The sequence below is a fragment of the Diorhabda sublineata genome, chromosome 3 (assembly GCF_026230105.1).
Source record: "Diorhabda sublineata isolate icDioSubl1.1 chromosome 3, icDioSubl1.1, whole genome shotgun sequence".
NCBI classification, from domain to species: domain Eukaryota; kingdom Metazoa; phylum Arthropoda; class Insecta; order Coleoptera; family Chrysomelidae; genus Diorhabda; species Diorhabda sublineata.
In genome coordinates, this window is record NC_079476.1 from 19,742,566 (window position 1) to 19,760,440 (window position 17,875).

At 29.9% G+C, this 17,875-nt stretch overlaps 2 protein-coding genes and 1 long non-coding RNA gene across 3 annotated transcripts; 2 read left to right on the forward strand and 1 right to left on the reverse strand.

Annotated features, from left to right (window-relative positions):
- The first annotated feature begins 72 nt into the window (after positions 1-72).
- On the forward strand, positions 73-3,562 carry LOC130441474 (uncharacterized). Its single transcript, XR_008909618.1, has 3 exons — positions 73-435; positions 1,870-2,155; positions 2,233-3,562. It is a non-coding gene; the product is annotated as an uncharacterized LOC130441474 (long non-coding RNA).
- A 2,197-nt stretch (positions 3,563-5,759) lies between these two features.
- Positions 5,760-14,019, reverse strand: LOC130441586 (U3 small nucleolar RNA-associated protein 18 homolog). The gene is made up of 2 exons (XM_056775321.1): positions 12,948-14,019; positions 5,760-12,274 (listed from the first exon to the last, which is right to left on the reverse strand). Exons 1-2 carry the CDS (start codon positions 13,954-13,956, stop codon positions 11,787-11,789), a joined length of 1,497 nt encoding a protein of 498 aa, XP_056631299.1. The 5' UTR covers positions 13,957-14,019; the 3' UTR covers positions 5,760-11,786.
- A 930-nt stretch (positions 14,020-14,949) lies between these two features.
- LOC130441283 (BLOC-1-related complex subunit 5) lies at positions 14,950-17,875 on the forward strand. Its single transcript, XM_056774887.1, has 3 exons — positions 14,950-15,464; positions 15,521-15,879; positions 17,342-17,875. Exons 1-3 carry the CDS (start codon positions 15,221-15,223, stop codon positions 17,555-17,557), a joined length of 819 nt encoding a protein of 272 aa, XP_056630865.1. The 5' UTR covers positions 14,950-15,220; the 3' UTR covers positions 17,558-17,875.

Consider the following 17,875-nt stretch of genomic DNA (forward strand, 5'->3'; position numbering starts at 1 on the left):
TTCTCTTCAGTATTGTAGTTCTGGCAACAATGATGTACTCACAAGTGTGCATAGCGCATGAACTTCTATTTTAGAGTTTGCGCTTTGGTTGTTGACAAAGCAAAGGCAGAAGAGCATATGAAACATAAATTGAAATCGCGCCTCTATAAACTACTCAACGTGTTACAACTTATACACTTTCGGGGGCGAAAATGTTTTTCATGTCAGGACAGTCTAACAAAACTCAGCTCAGTTACCTTTACAAATCTGAGTAGGCAGGACGTCTGATCATTGTTTTATCATCGCCACAGCACATGTAACATTAGTGACACGTCATTTACCCGCCAAATTTGATTATCACTATTATTTTATCGAAAATATATGTGATAAAGAAAAGAGTGGTTACAATTTGAATATTTCAATATAAAAAAAACTGTTGTTTTTTCATAATGAACTGTAAGTATAAGATGTTTTATAGAGTAATATTGAAAATGAGACTGTTTCAGTAAATGGTTTAGTCCAAGCAGTATTTTCCTGAATATCATTCTAATAAGGTTGTTAAACTTCTACTCTTAGGTATCTATGCAATGATTCTTTGTCCACTATGTAGATACCTAGATAAGATAATTTTTTTATTATGTTTTATTGAATATAAATAAAGAAAACATTGTATGTACTTCTATTAATCTCTTTATATTGTCTGAAATTTCTTATTTTTGTTTCTATTAATTTGTGAAACATAAATAGTTAAATTTGAGCATAGATTATAATAAAGAAAAATGTAGATGATAGAGTTCATGAACAATGGTAATAATAACTTAGGACTGTGTGGCATTCACTTTGGTTGCCCTTTCATTGAGGTACATGATTTATGATGCATAGTTTTGCAAGCGTGCAAAGGAAGTATTCAATGGTCTTGTCAGAAAAGTCTATGTCAGTGACTAGATCAATCTATAGACTTGCGAAGTAAACTAAACTTTTGATTTTCCTGTTTAGTGAATAGCTTTGTTCGAGTTATGGAAGGTAGAGGTAAGGAGAATCATCTCGGTGTGTCGAAAGGAACCAAATTGAGGTGGCGCTATAGTAGCAAATGGAAGAATTTTAAAATATATAATAAATATATAACTACTAAATTCTTATCATTTTCACTTGCTACACTAGCGCTATTTTGGCGAGTCTAAGGAAGACGTGATGGTAATGATTTCTCTATCCTCCGAGGCTCTTAAGCATGCGCAATATAGATAAAGTATCTCGAACGAGAGAGAAAATTAATACTGTCGGCATCGTAGTTGGATCTGTCAGAGCATTCCTCCAATCCCTACGTTGCTTGCATCTGTATCAAGAATGGAATCTACATCTGGTAATGGTTATCTCAATATCGACGCCGTGGTTAAATTTCTCTTCAATGATCTAATGCCGTGTGACAGTCTTTATTATCCCAGTTGAAAGCTCTTGCTTCTTCTGCGAGTCGAGTTAGGAATTTTCTTATGAATCTTCGATAGTAGGTGCAAAGTCCAAGGAAAATCCTAACTTGATGTTTATCGATTGGTCGCCGCCATCGCTGTATGGAGGCAACTAATTGCTCACTATATGGCCTAGATAGTTGACTCGGTTTTGGAATAGCTGGCACTAGTGCATAGAGTAATTGAATGTGAAGTTGAAACTCTAAAATATATTACCTATTTTCCTTTTTACTTGCTTTCTAAAAACAAACAAGGCACTTTGTCACTACTACTTGGCCAACTTAAGTGGCCTTTTAAAACTGGTTTTAGTATATTTTACGCTTTTTTAATAGCAAAGCTAAGCTGATCAAGACATGTTTTAAGTTTTGCATTAGCAAATTTTACACTTTACATTACTTTTGTAAAAAAATATGAAATAATATTGCAGAAATAGGACACTAGCTGCTACAGGTATATCCCAATCTACTTATCAAAAAATTAGTAAACAAGCTCAAAAAGTTGAATGGGGTGGGCCAAGGTCGTCTTTTAAATTGCCGAAGAAGAATCGTCTTATTTCTCTTGATAAAATTAAGACAATTCGAGAAATTATCTATAACTTCTATTTGCTAGAGAAGAAAATTCCTACTTTAAAATATAAGAAATTCTTATTAATTAATAATAAGATGTAAACTCAAACGGATTTATAGAGAACAGGCTGCTAATATTTAACTCAGGTAATTTCCACTTTATAAGATCTGAAAAAATTTAAATTAGATAGGTATCTCATTACATTCTCTTTAATTATTTGCAGGTAAAAAGACCAGGGACTATCACCATCAAAACTTTATGCAATTGGTTGAAAACCAATTGTTGCCAAATTTGCCTGAAAGGTGCTTTCTTGTAGTCGACAATGCAGCATATGACAAAAAATATTACAAGGGCTTCAATGAAACATGACATGTTATAGATAGACATTATAAATTGGTTCGTTATTACCCTGATTAGTATGTAACTAACGATACTCTATATTGTTATGTTAGTTGCATATATGATCTTGTGTGTTTCATTTAAATATGCTCTGTTATACTGGTTACATACCTATGGTCATTATGCATACTTGTTAATAATAATTTATCATTACATAATGATTAGTATGCAACCAGTAAAACACTTTATACTTTATGGATAAGTTGACTATCATAGTCAAAATCATTTAATTATTATCAAATCATTATAAATTTTAATCGAGTGAAAAAATACTTTTTTGTTGAAAAATCGATTTAAATATTCATTTTTGCTATCTTTTGATTGTACAGGTTTTCCCTGTAAAAGTTACTGATTGTTAACCATTGGGCATGAGTCGCCTCCGGTTTTCAGATAGTAGTGTAAAATTATTTATTCCGTCAAACACACTAAATCGATATACGTAATCATCCATCAAAAATTCATAATGTTTGAATGTATAAATTAGAAATTATACCCAAAACTTTGGATAATTGTATCGTTTAACCCCCACAGCTCCGAGGACCTTGAAAATTTAGTATGTTGTACAGTTTTTTATGGTGAATACAAAATTCTAAACCAGTGTTCAAATTTGGACTAATTTTTACACACTAGTCGTTGTGATGCTATTTCTGCCAGACTCTCCAGTACTATGTGCAAGCCAGTCTTTGTACCTTTGAGAGATTGTTCCCCGTGGTATTCACACTAGTTCTAGTACCCCAAACCCCCTATGTGATGATTGGTCTCATAATTGCCATGTACATCCACAGTAGAATCGTTGGGTTACAACTCCAATTCCTCCCTGTAAAGTTTCTGTACACCATCAGGGCTTTTTTTATTTATAACACTTGGTAACAATTTTCACCATATTACTAGTGGACTACTACAAAAAGGGTCAAGTTTCTGGTACTTATGGGTAGTTAAGCGAACTTTGAAATGGAACAATAAGCAAACCCTTTTTAGTTAATATTTGTACGAAATATAGAGGATGGTACGTTTTCTTGTTATTTTTTCGGAGATATTTCCTATGTGAAAATTACAAAGTAGATAATGCATTTATATATTGATTGTGAGAACGATTTGAATCTCAATTATTGATAATTAAATATGTTATTTATGAATAAACTTTTTTCAAAATATACATATTTTTTTATTCACCTAACTTCAATCTTTAAGATAGTTTTATAAATTTTTCAATGAGATTTTTGCAATCTAACCAAAAATACTTTCTCCTGCAGTAAAATTAAGTAGGATATGCTTAACTTCTTCCAAAAATATTACAATTCTTCGTGAAAAATCAGCCTTAAAAATCCGTAGCAACACCTTTTCAAGCAAAATATTTCACAAAAATTAGAGAATGTTGACAAGTTCTTTTATGTATACTTTTCCGTACCACCTACGAGGTAGTATACTCGGCGCGTTTTTTTTAACGTGGTTTCCCTGTAGGCATATTCCACGATCTACTAGAATCCTTTTGGTTATTCTAAATAATGAATTAACTCTCATAAGATCGAAAGCGATTTTAATTTTTATAAAGAAATACTTAGGGAATAGAATAATAGTAGAAATGAAAATAAATTTTTCTAACAATCAAGAAACACTTTCGGTCTTCCACAGTGTGGTAACGTTGAAGTTTCTGTACGAAGAAAAGAGAAACCACCTTTATTTTCATGAGGAAAACGAGAAGAAATGATGGAATATGGAGAGAAACAGAAAACACTCTCAGTATTCCACAGTGTATTAAGTAAGAGCTCAGGTGCGACTGCCCGGGTTGAAACCAAGTCTGAACGACGCGGTTGAGCTATGTTACCCATAACACTTCATGGTGACGGTCGTGTATCTGTACGAAAAAATGGAAGCCTACTTCTTATGGAGTCAGGAAAACGAGTAGAAATGATTCCGTTTGAGTTTCTGTACGAAGAAAAGAAAAACCACCTTTATTTTAATGAGGAAGACGAGTAGAAATGATGGAGTTTGGAAAGAAAAAAAGAATGACTACCTCTTATTCAAACAGATTTGAGAAATACAAAATACTTACATACATGGCAGGTAAGTATATCTCTTTGATCACTGACGAGAGTCTGAAAAAAACCTTGTGCGAGTTCTTTAATCGCCAATATAATTTTAAAGTTTAAACTAATCTATTCAAATTGACAAAACCAAACAAATGTATCCATACCAAGAACTCATGTTATGTTATACCTTCAAATTAAATATAATTTTAGAAGAGGACAAGAAAGGGTATAACAAAGAATGCAATAATTGTCGTGAATAAAGTTAATTAGCACATAGCTCAAAGTAAACGAATAGATCATAAATATATTACGAACTAAACAGTCAAGTAGAAATTATATCAAATATAAACGTATAGAATGAAATATAATAAGCAGAATGCAGGCAGTTGAAATGAAAGTTGAAGCATTAACAAATATGGGTATAATTAGGAACTTTGATAAGAAAACAAACAATATACAATAAAATAGAAAAAAGGAAACCAAATTATTAGCGAAAAAATTGATGAAATCGTAGATATAATAGTAGAAAGGAATGAAAACTTGAACAAGAAAATAGGTGAGAAAATGTGCCAAGATATGGAAATAAATTTATTAATACAAAAAAGAAAAATTTAAAAAAGACGAATTTATAAATCATAAGAAGGAGAAAGAGAAAATCACTGATTATAATAAATGAAATGGCAATGGCAAAAGAAGGCAATGTGAAACAACAATAATAGCAGTTGGTAACACTAATAAAAGAAAATAATAAAATAACACTCAAGAATTGAAAAAAAAATCACATATGAGGAATGGAATCTATCATAGACTTTAGAAATGAAAGGAATATAAAATGATGGGATGTAAATATTGAGAGATTACATACTAATTAACAAGGTATAACAGATGGAACTGTTGTGAGATGGAAAATATAAAACAAAGTAAGTAAAACATAAATAATATAGAAACAACAAGAACGTGATTAGAAATTTGAACAAGAAAATTCAGAGCATTCATAATGAAATAGATAAATTAGGTAATAGATAAGAATATGAAATCAAAGGAGAAAAATAATTAGTAAAAAAAATGTTTAGAGCATTAAGAATATAAATGAAGATATAGACAAGGGGATAGACGTGGCAAAGTAAACAAAACATTGTAGAAAAAATAAGTGAAAAAATGAAAATAATTTTATAAATACAATTAGTTGAACGAGAAAAAATGGAAAGTCATAGAAGCTGATGAAAAATTACTAATTTAAATAAAAAAGTATAAGAGAATACTGAAGATAAGGAAATATAAGGTGAGGCAGGAATATTAATAGTAGGTTACACTATTATGATAATATCGTATAATAACAGTCAATAAATGGAAAAGAAAAGAATATAAAACATTTGATACATGCATAAATATAGTATAATATACAAAATGTAATAAAATGGCATAAAAAACAAAATTATACGAAATGCAATTTATAATGAATAAAAAAATCATTAATACATTTAAATTAAGAAAATAATCGAAGGATAAATTGTTATTAAATAAAAAATCAAATACAGAAATATAAGAAAAGATAATAGCAAACTGAGAAAGAGAAATAATTAGAACGAAGAATTTATAAACCATACACATGCTGAACGTAAATTTAGGAAATTGTAATGTTTTAATTATTTAATTATCATTAACAGGAAAACGTTGTATATACTAAGACCAATCTATTCTACAGTGAAAATGATTAAGAAATTTGATCAAGTGTTGTGCCAGTTAGAGTAAATTGAAAATAAATAATAGGTAATAAGTAATATAAAATACCAATGACCATTAAGAAAACTATTGGTAAGAAACGAATTATTGACAATATAAAATGAGAAAGAATAAAGAGAAAAGAAGAAAACAAAAAAATGGAAAAATTCAGTTTGAAATAGAGAAATTTAAAATACAAATGGAGAGGAATGGAAATCAAAATGCAGTTACAATCAAATTGTATGTAAACAAATGCTAATCAGTGCGCAAGTCTTACTTCTAATTTAAAAAGTACTTAAATTGTGTTGAAATAAAATTTCAATTAAATTTATAACGTATAATTTTCGTTAATAAAAAATTGAAAGCTTAAAGACTCGCCTTTTTCCTGAAGATAATCCTTTAATTCAACTAACAACACAAAATATATTAAATGAAATTATAAACCGATTCACCCTCGTCCTTAACAACAAATCAATCGACACAACCGACCTCAACCGTATCCCGAGAGAAGCTGAGATTTGTACATCCAATACACACCGATAGATGTGCGCCACTGTAATGACTAATTTGAAAATTACCTGTAATACCGGCTTATTGATGAATCAATGATATTCATCAACTGGTAATTTATTTGTTGTACTAAAAACTGGTATGACTGCCTTGTGCAACGTGTTACTAACGTAAATTATATTTGATTTTCGTTTCAAATTAGGTGAAAATAATGTTTTCAAACTTTGAGAAAGGCTGTTTCAAATTTTTGTGAGCCCAGAAAATTTTTTCAAAATACCTTTACTTATTTATGTCTAGGTTGACTTTTCTTTGTTATGAACTTTAAAATTACGTGGATAATGCAGGATGTAACCGTAAAATATAGTCAAATTAATTAAAAACTTTGGAAATGAATAGGCTATTTTCTTAGCTGATATTTTTCATGCTTCGAACATAAACTGAACATAAATAAATAAGCTTTAAGCTTACCAAATATGAGGAAAATTATTTGTTTTATTGACTACTTTCAGTAATTCTGCTACATTACTATTTAATGTCTGGTTAAATCACTATACTATGTCCAAAGATTTGAAACTGGCTTTAACTACCCCTTGTTCCAGTACACCAGTTGATTTTGGGAAAGTACTCATCAAGCTAATACAGTAACAATACAGAGACTACTTTTAAACTGATGGAATTTTTTTGAACTTTGATTTTATCAATTGTTTATAATTAACGAAAATTGTTTATATATCTGTGTGCTCATTTTTCTAAGCTATTTCATCGAACATTTATATAATTTGAAATGGATATCATGTCATTTTAAATAGTCTTCCTAGTCCAAATGATCTTTAGCTAACTGTAGTTGTGCTCTTCAATGTGCTGGGTTTAAGAGAAGTTTGAATGTCTTGGTCATCATATAATTACTTTTTTTGTTGATAGCTACCCAAAATCCTGGCGAAACGAAGCAGTTCTAAAGTTGTTATCTTTCATTTCTTGTCAGCTTTAGGAATCGACGATTATTCTAAATATGAGAAGCCTTCCCCGGTAGAATAAAATATTGATGAGTAGAAAGATAGTGCGATGACAGTAAAAGAAATATTAAATTTATCAAAAAGTTTGAACCAAATAACGAATTATGACTAAATTTAAGTATTGGAATGGGTTACTGTTGTTTTAAAGACCTAAAATAGTTTTTCAGGAAAATTCAAGAAAATATAAGGTTTGAAAAATGAGAAAATGAAGAAATTTATTCTAATTTATTCATTTAGGTAAATACGACAAGTTATTTTCCATATTCACATACTAGATCAATGGTGGATTACTCCATCATAATTATTTATGAGCATATCCCTTCTTTGCATAATGGTGAAAATTTCCACCATAACATTGAATGCCCAAAAATTATATAAAAGTTCACTTTAAGTTGATCGTGTCTGATACCTTTTTACTGTCCATTGAATTAAAAAAAAAACATATTGTCATTGTTAATAAAACGAGTTTGAAGTTGTAGTTGCAATAAACGTATGATTTCGTTTTCAATTTAAAAAATTACACATGATAGAATTTTACATCACTTTGGGAGTTAGGTTATATTTTCCTATGACCACTTATGAAAATGATAGATTGCACATTCATCTTTACATAAGAAAGTAGCTTATTTCACACATGTATTAAAAAATAACAAAACATACATGTATTGAAATTCTTCTTTTTCTTATGTTATATATGGTCTCGAACGATAGAGGAAATACACGAATACCATATGAATCTGGTTGGGTGCCGAAAGTCAAAAGGCCAAATTTAAGAAGACTAAAGAAGTAGACATTATGATTTTTTGAGGTTATATTAGTGTTTACAATAAAAATGAAAGGTTTGTTGTGATTTGTGTTCAAATATATACTGGTGACTGCAAGGTAGTTTAAATGTTAAAATTAAGTGTTATTACTATTTCTGAGTAATAATAGTGTTTACAATAAAATTTGAAAGTTTATTGTGATTTGTGTTTAAATAAATGATTTTTTGAAGTACTCCAGAAATAATAGAAGATGCTAAAAACACTTCTCTCAAACTATTGCCTGCGCAATCTAGAGTCAAGTATCAATGTGCTTATGTATTTCACCCATTTTATTTTAAAGGATTTTATCAATACATTAATGGAACAAACAAACCTATATATAATACAAGGTAACTTCATTTCATCTACAGCTTTTGTTTTTTGGCATTCTTTTATACATGTCTTACAGCACTAGATCATACTGGTGCCCCAAGTTTGAATATGAACCGATTGCTTCAAAAATGCCGTTGAATACATTTTAAAACATTAAGTTATTGTTACTTTTCAACAAAAATGATCTTCATAAACCCGTAGGGCACCCGGAACATAATAGACTCCATAAAATTCAATTTGAACTACAGCACCTCAACGAAAGATTTGATAAAGTACCAATGTACCAAGGACTTTGTGTAAATGAACAAAACTCGGACACTTCCTAAAGCAATGTCTGCCCAATAAGCCCCATAAATGAAGTTTAAAATTATATGTGCTATCTAATTTAATGTGATATTTGAAATTTGAAATTTAATTTACCAGATGAACCAGATCTTGGTGCTACAGAAAATGTGGTGGTTTGTTTGCTTCAGGAAGTACCAAGAATTATTTCTATAATTTTTACACCTCTTTACCATTAGTACATTTATTAACAAAACAAGGTATTCTTACAGTGAGAACTAACCAACAAAATAGAATTCCAAATAATAAATTACCAGACAGAAAAAGCTTCATGGAAAAATCAGAGCCCTGAAGAAGTTACTAAGAAAGAGTATCTACACTTGATGGTGTAGGATAATAAAGGAGTAACCCTATTATTCACCTATGCTGAGACTTTACCTGTCACTGAAGTTTCCAGATATGACAAGACAAAGAAGGAAAAAATTGGAATTACTTGCCCATTGTTTAAAAGTATAATAAACATATGTGAGGTGTAGACCTTATGGATAGTGGATCTTGCAGTAATAAATGCGTGGGTAAATTATAGAAAAAATGTCATTGAAAGAAGCCATCATAAGAAAAATCTACTTACAATGAGCCAATTCAGAAATGAATTTGACTTTATTCTTTGTAATAAAAGAACCAGTAAAGAAATAAAACGAGGTCGGCCAAGAACTACTACCTTTGAGGATAAACTGCAATCAAAAAGAAAAATGGCTTCTCCAGCTCTTCCACCTCCAAAAGATATAAAAACAGATGGTGCAGAACATTAGTTAACAGCGGGTGGTTAACCCTACAATTTCTTGTAGTAAATGTAAATTCTAAATAAAAATAATTGTTTTGTTAATTATCATAAAGAATGAAAAATATCCAATGATATCCTCTTTTATGTCTATTTAGTACTAAGCTGATGATCTAACTTTGCATGATGATGGAAATTTTCATCATATTGTTTTTGGGTAAATTTATACTATTAAGATAAAATAAGATTTTTTTTAAACATTTTTCCTTTAATTTTGAATATGAATTATATCACCAATAAAGAAACAATCATGCAAAGTAAGGATATACATGATATTTCAACACCCTTAAAGTTATTAATGTGCAGTATATCTACTGAGTGAACCAAAGTATTAAAATAGATAGATATAGCTACAATTAAAGTTGAATTTACAGAAAATTTTATGGGAAGAATTGTATTGTCACATTAAAAAATTCTTGTTTCAATATATGTAACATTCTTATGGTGAAATAATAGACAAAATAATATTGCAATTTCATTTTAGGTTATATTATATGTGCTTCTATTATGCATTTTCATTATTTGACGAAAATCATAACTTTCCTTTTACAAATGATCTGATTTATTTCAAATTGAGCTGATAGTATCAGCTCACCTATTCTCACTTTGATATGGTGGGTCAAATGAAATGACAAATAGAGACATTCATTCAGTTCGTTGTATTCTAACCCAAAATGCACTAGTCAATACAAAAGTAAAATAAAACTCATTAGGTACTAATAAAAAAACAAGTTAATCTTTCCTCAAACTTTTCAATCATTTATCAAATATCTGAACTGAGTTATTTCCATGAAACAAAAGTTGGTGCTGCATCGGGAAAAGTGAAAATCTCAATTCATCTGTAAAATTAAACAGGACGTAGAATTGAATGAGCTACACCTAAATGAGTTCAAATTATCTGAGATTTCATGCAAAAGGAACTGTAATAATGTTAAAATTGGCAAAAGAACTTCATAATAGGAAAGAAAATTTTAAATATATGTATTTTGTTAACATAATTTTAGGAAAGCCTACAGAATTGTTTGAATATTGCAACTTTTGGTTGAAAGAAAATGTTTGAAAAATATACTCCAAAAATTGTTTATGAAAGGCTATAATCACCATTAATGGAGTCTTTAAAAATATCTATATTAAGTAGACAATATTAGTAAAAACTTGTAGACCATTAAATGATATACATATGGTTGTTCCAAAACTACCACAGGGTTGTTGCGCTTCAGTATTTGGGACTGGTATAAATATTCATCATCACACAAAACAAGCATAGATAAAACTCAGAAATGTTACAGTTAACATGAAAGTATTTAAAAAAATTGCTGAAATAGGCAGTAACTGACAAAATTCATGTTATTGAAATTAATATGTTACATTTGTAAATTTGAAACTTTTATTTCAAGTGAGACCAATTAGCACTTTTTATAGATGATCATCAATGTAAGTTTCCAGTTTGTTATTATTTTACAAGATTATATTTGATCACCTATTGTAGAAGAGAATTAAGAAAAAACAAAAAGGAGTTAATTCAAAATACAATATAAATACTACTGAAAGCAAAAATGGAGGTTATATATCACATGAAATTCTCATTATTTCTAATTAAATTAAAAGTAGAAATTATTTCATTTCTTTCTAATATTCATAAACTGCAATCTAATCTGTTAGCAATAGTGATGATGATACTGGATAAACATATTCCCAATATTATGTGACAAATACAAATCTTTTCATTTCCAAAATTCAACTTCTTGAACAACAAGACAATTTATATACAAAAACTATGAATTAGTAAATTTTTAATTTCTGGGACCAGATGTGTTCATATTATCATTAATTTATTAAATAGTTCAATAATTTTTGAAATGTTTTAACCTATATAATGAAACAACAGATTTTTTGTTGCCGAATGCTAAATATCCACTACCAGGAGAAAAATTCAAAACATTTATATGACCCATTTTTGTATCATAATTAGGAAAATTACTAAACACTGTTCCTGAACCTATATGAAATATTTTTACAGAATTTTGTATTTCAGCTGAAGAAAAAGCCAATGCTTCTGATGATTGATTGAATTTTAGGTCCTTAATGGCAGTTGTAAGATTCATTATACTTTTTCTGGGTTTAGGTAAGTTTGTTTTTAGAACATCCTCCATACCATAAAGGTTGACTACTCCTTGAGCAGATCCTGCTGCAATAAACTGGTTGGAAGGAGATATAGACAGTGTAGTACCTTGAAGGCAACCTTCATCAGTGAATTTATGTTTAACTCGTTGCATATTCATATCCCAAACTGTAATTTCACCATAATCACTGTGTCCAAACAAAAGATTTCCTAAAACGGAATAAATTTATATAGATTATTATTAAAAATCTAAATTTGTTTGAAAGAAAAAATAAATTAAAAGAAATTTATGTTTCTTAAAATTTAATTTTTTAACTTTTTTTTCACATCTGGAATAGTTTTTCATCTTATTCGAAGTAATCTGATTTGAATATCTCTAAAAGCTCTATATGATGAATTTTTTCAAGCACATATATAGTGAATGAATTTTTTGAGAAACAGGCGTGTTTTCTAGCCATTGTACTGAACAGAATTTTGCATGGAACTCAGAGCAACAAGTAATGGATAAGAACATTCTTATCTGGAATGACTGTCTTAGAACAAATTGTAGCTTGCTTTTGAGATAGTCAACCATAGATTCATGAGGCTGCAAGAATGCAGTGACGAGGGAGAAGCAACATGGTAGGCTCACTCAAAATTACTGAAAATTCACGTGGAATCCCCAGTTTTTTTCGGTTCTACGAATTTCTCATCTTTTTCCCAGTTTTCAAGATTCCTAGACACCCTGTATCCATCCTATCAATTTTTTGAGAGAAAACTCTTTTACTGTAAAAATTTTCTTTATAAAATAGACCAATACTCATTAACATATGGATAAGATTAATTATATTTACTATAACTTGAAATATGAATGTAAATAAAGTTTAAAAAATAAAATTCTTACCTGTGGGATTATATGTAAGTGCAGTAACTTCAGACTCCTGTTTTAACAAACCAATCTTTTCCTTTGTAGCTGCTGATAACAAATGGACTTCTCCCCATTTTCCAACAACAGCTATAACCTGAGAATTAGGGGACACAACAAAACTTTTAGATTGTGTCAATCCTTGTGGTAAATTATATCGAATTGGTTTTGCTACTATTAAATCATAACTAAAAATATGCGATTGTCTAGATCCTAATAAGGCTTCATTACCATTTTGCAGAAATTTTGCACATAATATTGGATATTGTTGGAATTTAATGCTATGTAACTTGTTGTTTCTTTTACCATCAACTGCAAATAATGTAGCAATTGCTCCATTTCCTGCAACTAATGCTACACTAGAGGTTGGATGGAATTCAACAGAATTTATGAAGGGGCCTTCTGAATATGTTTCAGAATTCAAATCTTTAACTTTTTTGAATTCCAGTAAACTGGGAGGTAATTGAGCTTTCGTAGTCTTTGAAATAAACCCACAGCTTTGTAATATCTCTTCATCAGAGTCTGATTCAAGTCTCTTCCGTTTATTCAAAGAAGCCCACTCCGGCGTCCCCACTGTAGATTGAAATTTGTGTTTAAGCAAACTCGAATATTTATTATCTACAGAATTAATTCCCCCAGAAGGTAATTTACGTCGTTGGCTATCTAGGGCTTGGCCAACGTCTATACCGTCGTCATCTTCATCAGTCCAAGCTGGTTTAAGTATTTGGTCATCATCGTCTGTATCAGTTTCGCCTACACCAGAATCTGCAACTATTTGAGATGATCCTGCTTCTTGTTCAGCTTCTTCAAGACATTGTAGGAAACTCGTGGCTCCTCCAAACAGAATTTGGGACAAATGTTCTTCTTCGGCTTGTGCCTTTTCATCAAATAGACGAAATTTCATTTTGGGCTTGTCTATTTGAAATTCTACGCCTCCTGCAGTTTTAGCCTGGAGTTTTCTTTTTTTATTTTGTTTAATTTTCGACATTGTTCTTAACTCTGTTTCACTTTTCAAAATGTGTAAAAATGACAATAGACAATTGATTTTATTGACAGTGTCAAATTACCATGCAGTTACCAGCATGTTAATTCCATGATGACCAACAGTATAACAAGAAATCTATTGATCTGGACAGGAAATTAGAGTACATTTCTAATGCAATTCGCAGGTGAAGGTGTAGCACTCATGTTTTGCATACGAGAAGTAATATTAAAATTTCTAATGCAATTCAAGGCTACAAATCGTGCTGACACGGTTCATAGAGGCTACAAGCATTAAGATTATGCATTTCGTGACGCGCATGGCACATGTGCACTAAGCACGGTGTTGCAGTAGGTCGAATTGTGATATGCATTTTTATTTCACATACACTGAAGTAGTATTTTTATTTTCATATTATACTTCATATTGATCGTTGGCAAAGTTCATTATAAATGGGCCAATTTTAGATCGAAATGCGTCGACGAATTGTATTAGAAATGTACCTTAAATTGTAAATTTCTGTTTAGCCCAGCTCGTTTCACATTCACATAGCAGCAATTTTGTCGGTGCGAACAATTTGTAAATAATCTCAATTTTAATTTTTTGTTGTTGCTTCATTAAAATATAAGAAAACAGTTCATTTGTACTTTTTTATATATCAGATTTATTTCCAGTAAAATATAAGAAATCTAGGACATGTTAAGGTACATTTCTAATGCGATTGCACTAGTTTTTTGGTTTTTTAGAATAGATTTAACTGGACCGTCTTTTGATTCAATATGGATACAAAAATAAACTATGAAATTCTTCTCTAGAAACACAACTTCAGATTATTTGAAATCAAAATGCGAAATATGACAATTCTACCAAGTGCGCACTATCAAGCACGGCACGAAATGCAAAATTTTGGATCTTGCAACCTTTGTTGACCATGTCAGCACGGTGTTTAGCCTTGAATTGCACTGTATCTCCTATGCCAAGCTTGTATGCCGTATTTCCACTTTACCCTCGAATTGCATTAGAAATGTACCCTTAATGTCTAAAGAAATGTTACTAGTTTTAAAAACACGTTTTCTTAACATTTATAATTATATAGGCAATACGAGCTGTCAAAGATTTTTCTATTTTTCTGCAACATTAAACTAAAAAGATTAATGTGCAGTCATAGCCCTGATAACTAGAGGGGATGTCACAATGAAACGCATGTCTGTATACATTTAATTCTGTGATGTGTACTATGGTTCATAAATTTTAACCTAAAATATAAACAATGGGCTCTGAACACTCAAGTCAGTCTGGTACTCAAAATGCACAAAGACAAACTAGTTTTAGTAAAGATAGATCGAAATTACCAAATATTAGAAGGCAGCATACAATTGCGAACCCTGGTGGAAGTGATTTTACTGGTGAAAATGTAGATGTTAATAGACCTGGATCTATATCACCAGGTCCTAGTGTATGCAGTGATGTCGACCTGCCGTATATAAGTTATACTGTTAATAGGCCTATCGGAGGTAGTTTTTTAGCATCTGGATATATGTACTTGCATTTTTCACGTGTTTCTTTTTAGACTCGCCTAAACTTACAAACAAACAACTTATTAAATCAAAAACTTCACGTCGAATACATCAACCAAAACCAGGAAAAACTAAAACTTCTGCTCATAATATCGTAGTAGTTCGAGGCGCAACAGCAACTTCTGCTGCTACAGAAAAAGATCCGGAGATTGTTAGGTTACAAAGAATTCCTATGTTTTTACCTATAATGAGAGCAACTTTAAGTTTACCAGCTGCAAGAGATCCAGAAATTTTAGAAAGATTGGACCCAACACCAATTCGTAATCTTTGTTTAAAATATCAACATCATTTGACTGCTGCTGCAAATTTAGTAGCTACTGAACAAAATCAAATCACACTAAGAATTAGAGAGGTGAAGTACCTATTAGATATTTTTATTGTTCATTATGTGAAAGGGGACCTCACTAATTTATACTTTGTATAATAACAAATATTTATCGTACCTACTGATGGAGTTTTAAGATATTTATATAAACTCATTCAATTTAAATAAGAATGTTCAAGGATATTTAACCTCTTAAGTGGTTTATTTCAAATCAAATTTGCTCCTCATTGGCAAGATTTGTTATCTGCTAGCATATATATATATATATATATATACGTCTTGGGCATAGTGCTACAAAAAATAAAATAATCTCTTTCTGTGGCATATAGTTTTACCATTTGCTCTTACAAATCTAAGAGAAACTTGAGGCGGGTGATTCGTTCTTGTAGCTTTTTATATAAAATAAATGAATTAAGATAAGCCACATTCAAAAAATGCCTAAATATTATCATAGTTGGTTTTTCGACCATGAACTCCTTTTACTAATTATTTACTATAGTCATGAATTGTGCTTGTCATTATTATATAATTATATGATTATAAGAGAAAAAAATGGTGTTTTGATATTCTCTCATTTTGTAAAACATAATTTATACCATAGTTTTATGCAAATTCCCAAATATTGAGAAAAACTAACAAAGTTTTTACTTCATTTTCTATTTTTTATTTGAGATTAGTTTTTTATATTTAATATCTTTGAAATACCGGTACGCATAATGATTTGTTTCAACAACGATTTTACTTATAATCTCGTCAGTAAAAACATTTAAACAGCTGGATAGGGTTATCTTTGTTCATATTGTCAAGCTTTATACTAAAATTGTACTGAAAAGGAAACACTGGACAAGGGTTTCCAGAAAAAATCCATGGTACATTTGGTATTTGAACATCACTGGAATTACTTATGTTATCTTCTCTTCCTCTGTAATATTTTCAGTACTGTCTTCTTCTTCTTCAGAACTCCAAAATCTTTCACAATCACTGTCTGTGTTTTGTATGTTATAATTTTTAATCTTCTCCTATTGTCTAAGTATTTTTTCTATCAGGTATTATTTACTATCTTATCCATTAAATCAATAATAAAAATTAAGATATTATTGTTTCTATACATACTTTCATGTGCTTCTTCTTATTTGTTTTTATTAATCCATAAACTGTATTTATGGTAAATGGAATTTATTTAGAAGGTAAAAGTTTCTTCTGATGCCCATCTTGTTTAGTTTATTAACATCTTAATCATATTTGAATAAAGCTATTGTCATTAAAAATTTTATTCTTTTACTTTTATAAGATACCTTTTTGAAATGGATCACTTTTCAAATTTTATGTCTCTTGAATATGACTTCATGAAAAAGAATATTTACAGAGTGTTTATATTGAAAAATCCCAGTAACAACATCTTTGAACTAATATTTGTAACATGTAGCTGTCGGAAAGCTCAAACATTAATTTTAAAAATGTTCATTAAAAATATTTATGTGATTTTTAGGTAGATGCAGAAATAGTTAAAATAGTGATTGCTGCAACTGATAGACAGAAAAAATATGCTAAATATGCTGAAAAATTATCAAAAGTAACAGAATTATCTCATCAGTTAAATCAGTGTCACCTGTTATTGAATCAGACTTTAGAATCAATAGAAACATTGAACAATTACTTGGATGTTGAAGATAGGCTAGAACCTTTTATTTGGACAACTGGATGAAATGAATTTTCAGAATCATCTGAGGTCTATAAATAATATCAAGAAGGATGATGTTAAACAAGATTAGAATTTAAGTGACAAAAACACAATTTATCTTTAACAGTGTTTTAGTTCTCATTTTATACAATTATTAATATCTTATGCTAGCTCATGAATTGTATGTTACTCAAGATGTAGTGAGAAACTAAAGTCAAACGATTTTTGTTGTAAAATGTTTTGCTAAACCATTTTGTTTCTCTGGCAGATTCTTGCAGAATAACAGCAAAGCTAACTTTAAATTGTAGAAAAAAATATGTAAATAAGAAAGTTTTGAAACTA

What these genes read in the sequence shown, in the direction of transcription:
- LOC130441283 (XM_056774887.1), top strand. Translation starts at nt 15,221, where the DNA reads ATGGGCTCTGAACACTCAAGTCAGTCTGGTACTCAAAATGCACAAAGA. An exon ending in TGTTAATAGGCCTATCGGAG is followed by an intron (nt 15,465 to 15,520) that starts GTAGTTTTTTAG and finishes GTTTCTTTTTAG; the next exon opens with ACTCGCCTAAACTTACAAAC. An exon ending in TCACACTAAGAATTAGAGAG is followed by an intron (nt 15,880 to 17,341) that starts GTGAAGTACCTA and finishes TGTGATTTTTAG; the next exon opens with GTAGATGCAGAAATAGTTAA.
- LOC130441586 (XM_056775321.1), bottom strand. Translation starts at nt 13,956, where the DNA reads ATGTCGAAAATTAAACAAAATAAAAAAAGAAAACTCCAGGCTAAAACT. An exon ending in ACTTACATATAATCCCACAG is followed by an intron (nt 12,275 to 12,947) that starts GTAAGAATTTTA and finishes ATTCCGTTTTAG; the next exon opens with GAAATCTTTTGTTTGGACAC.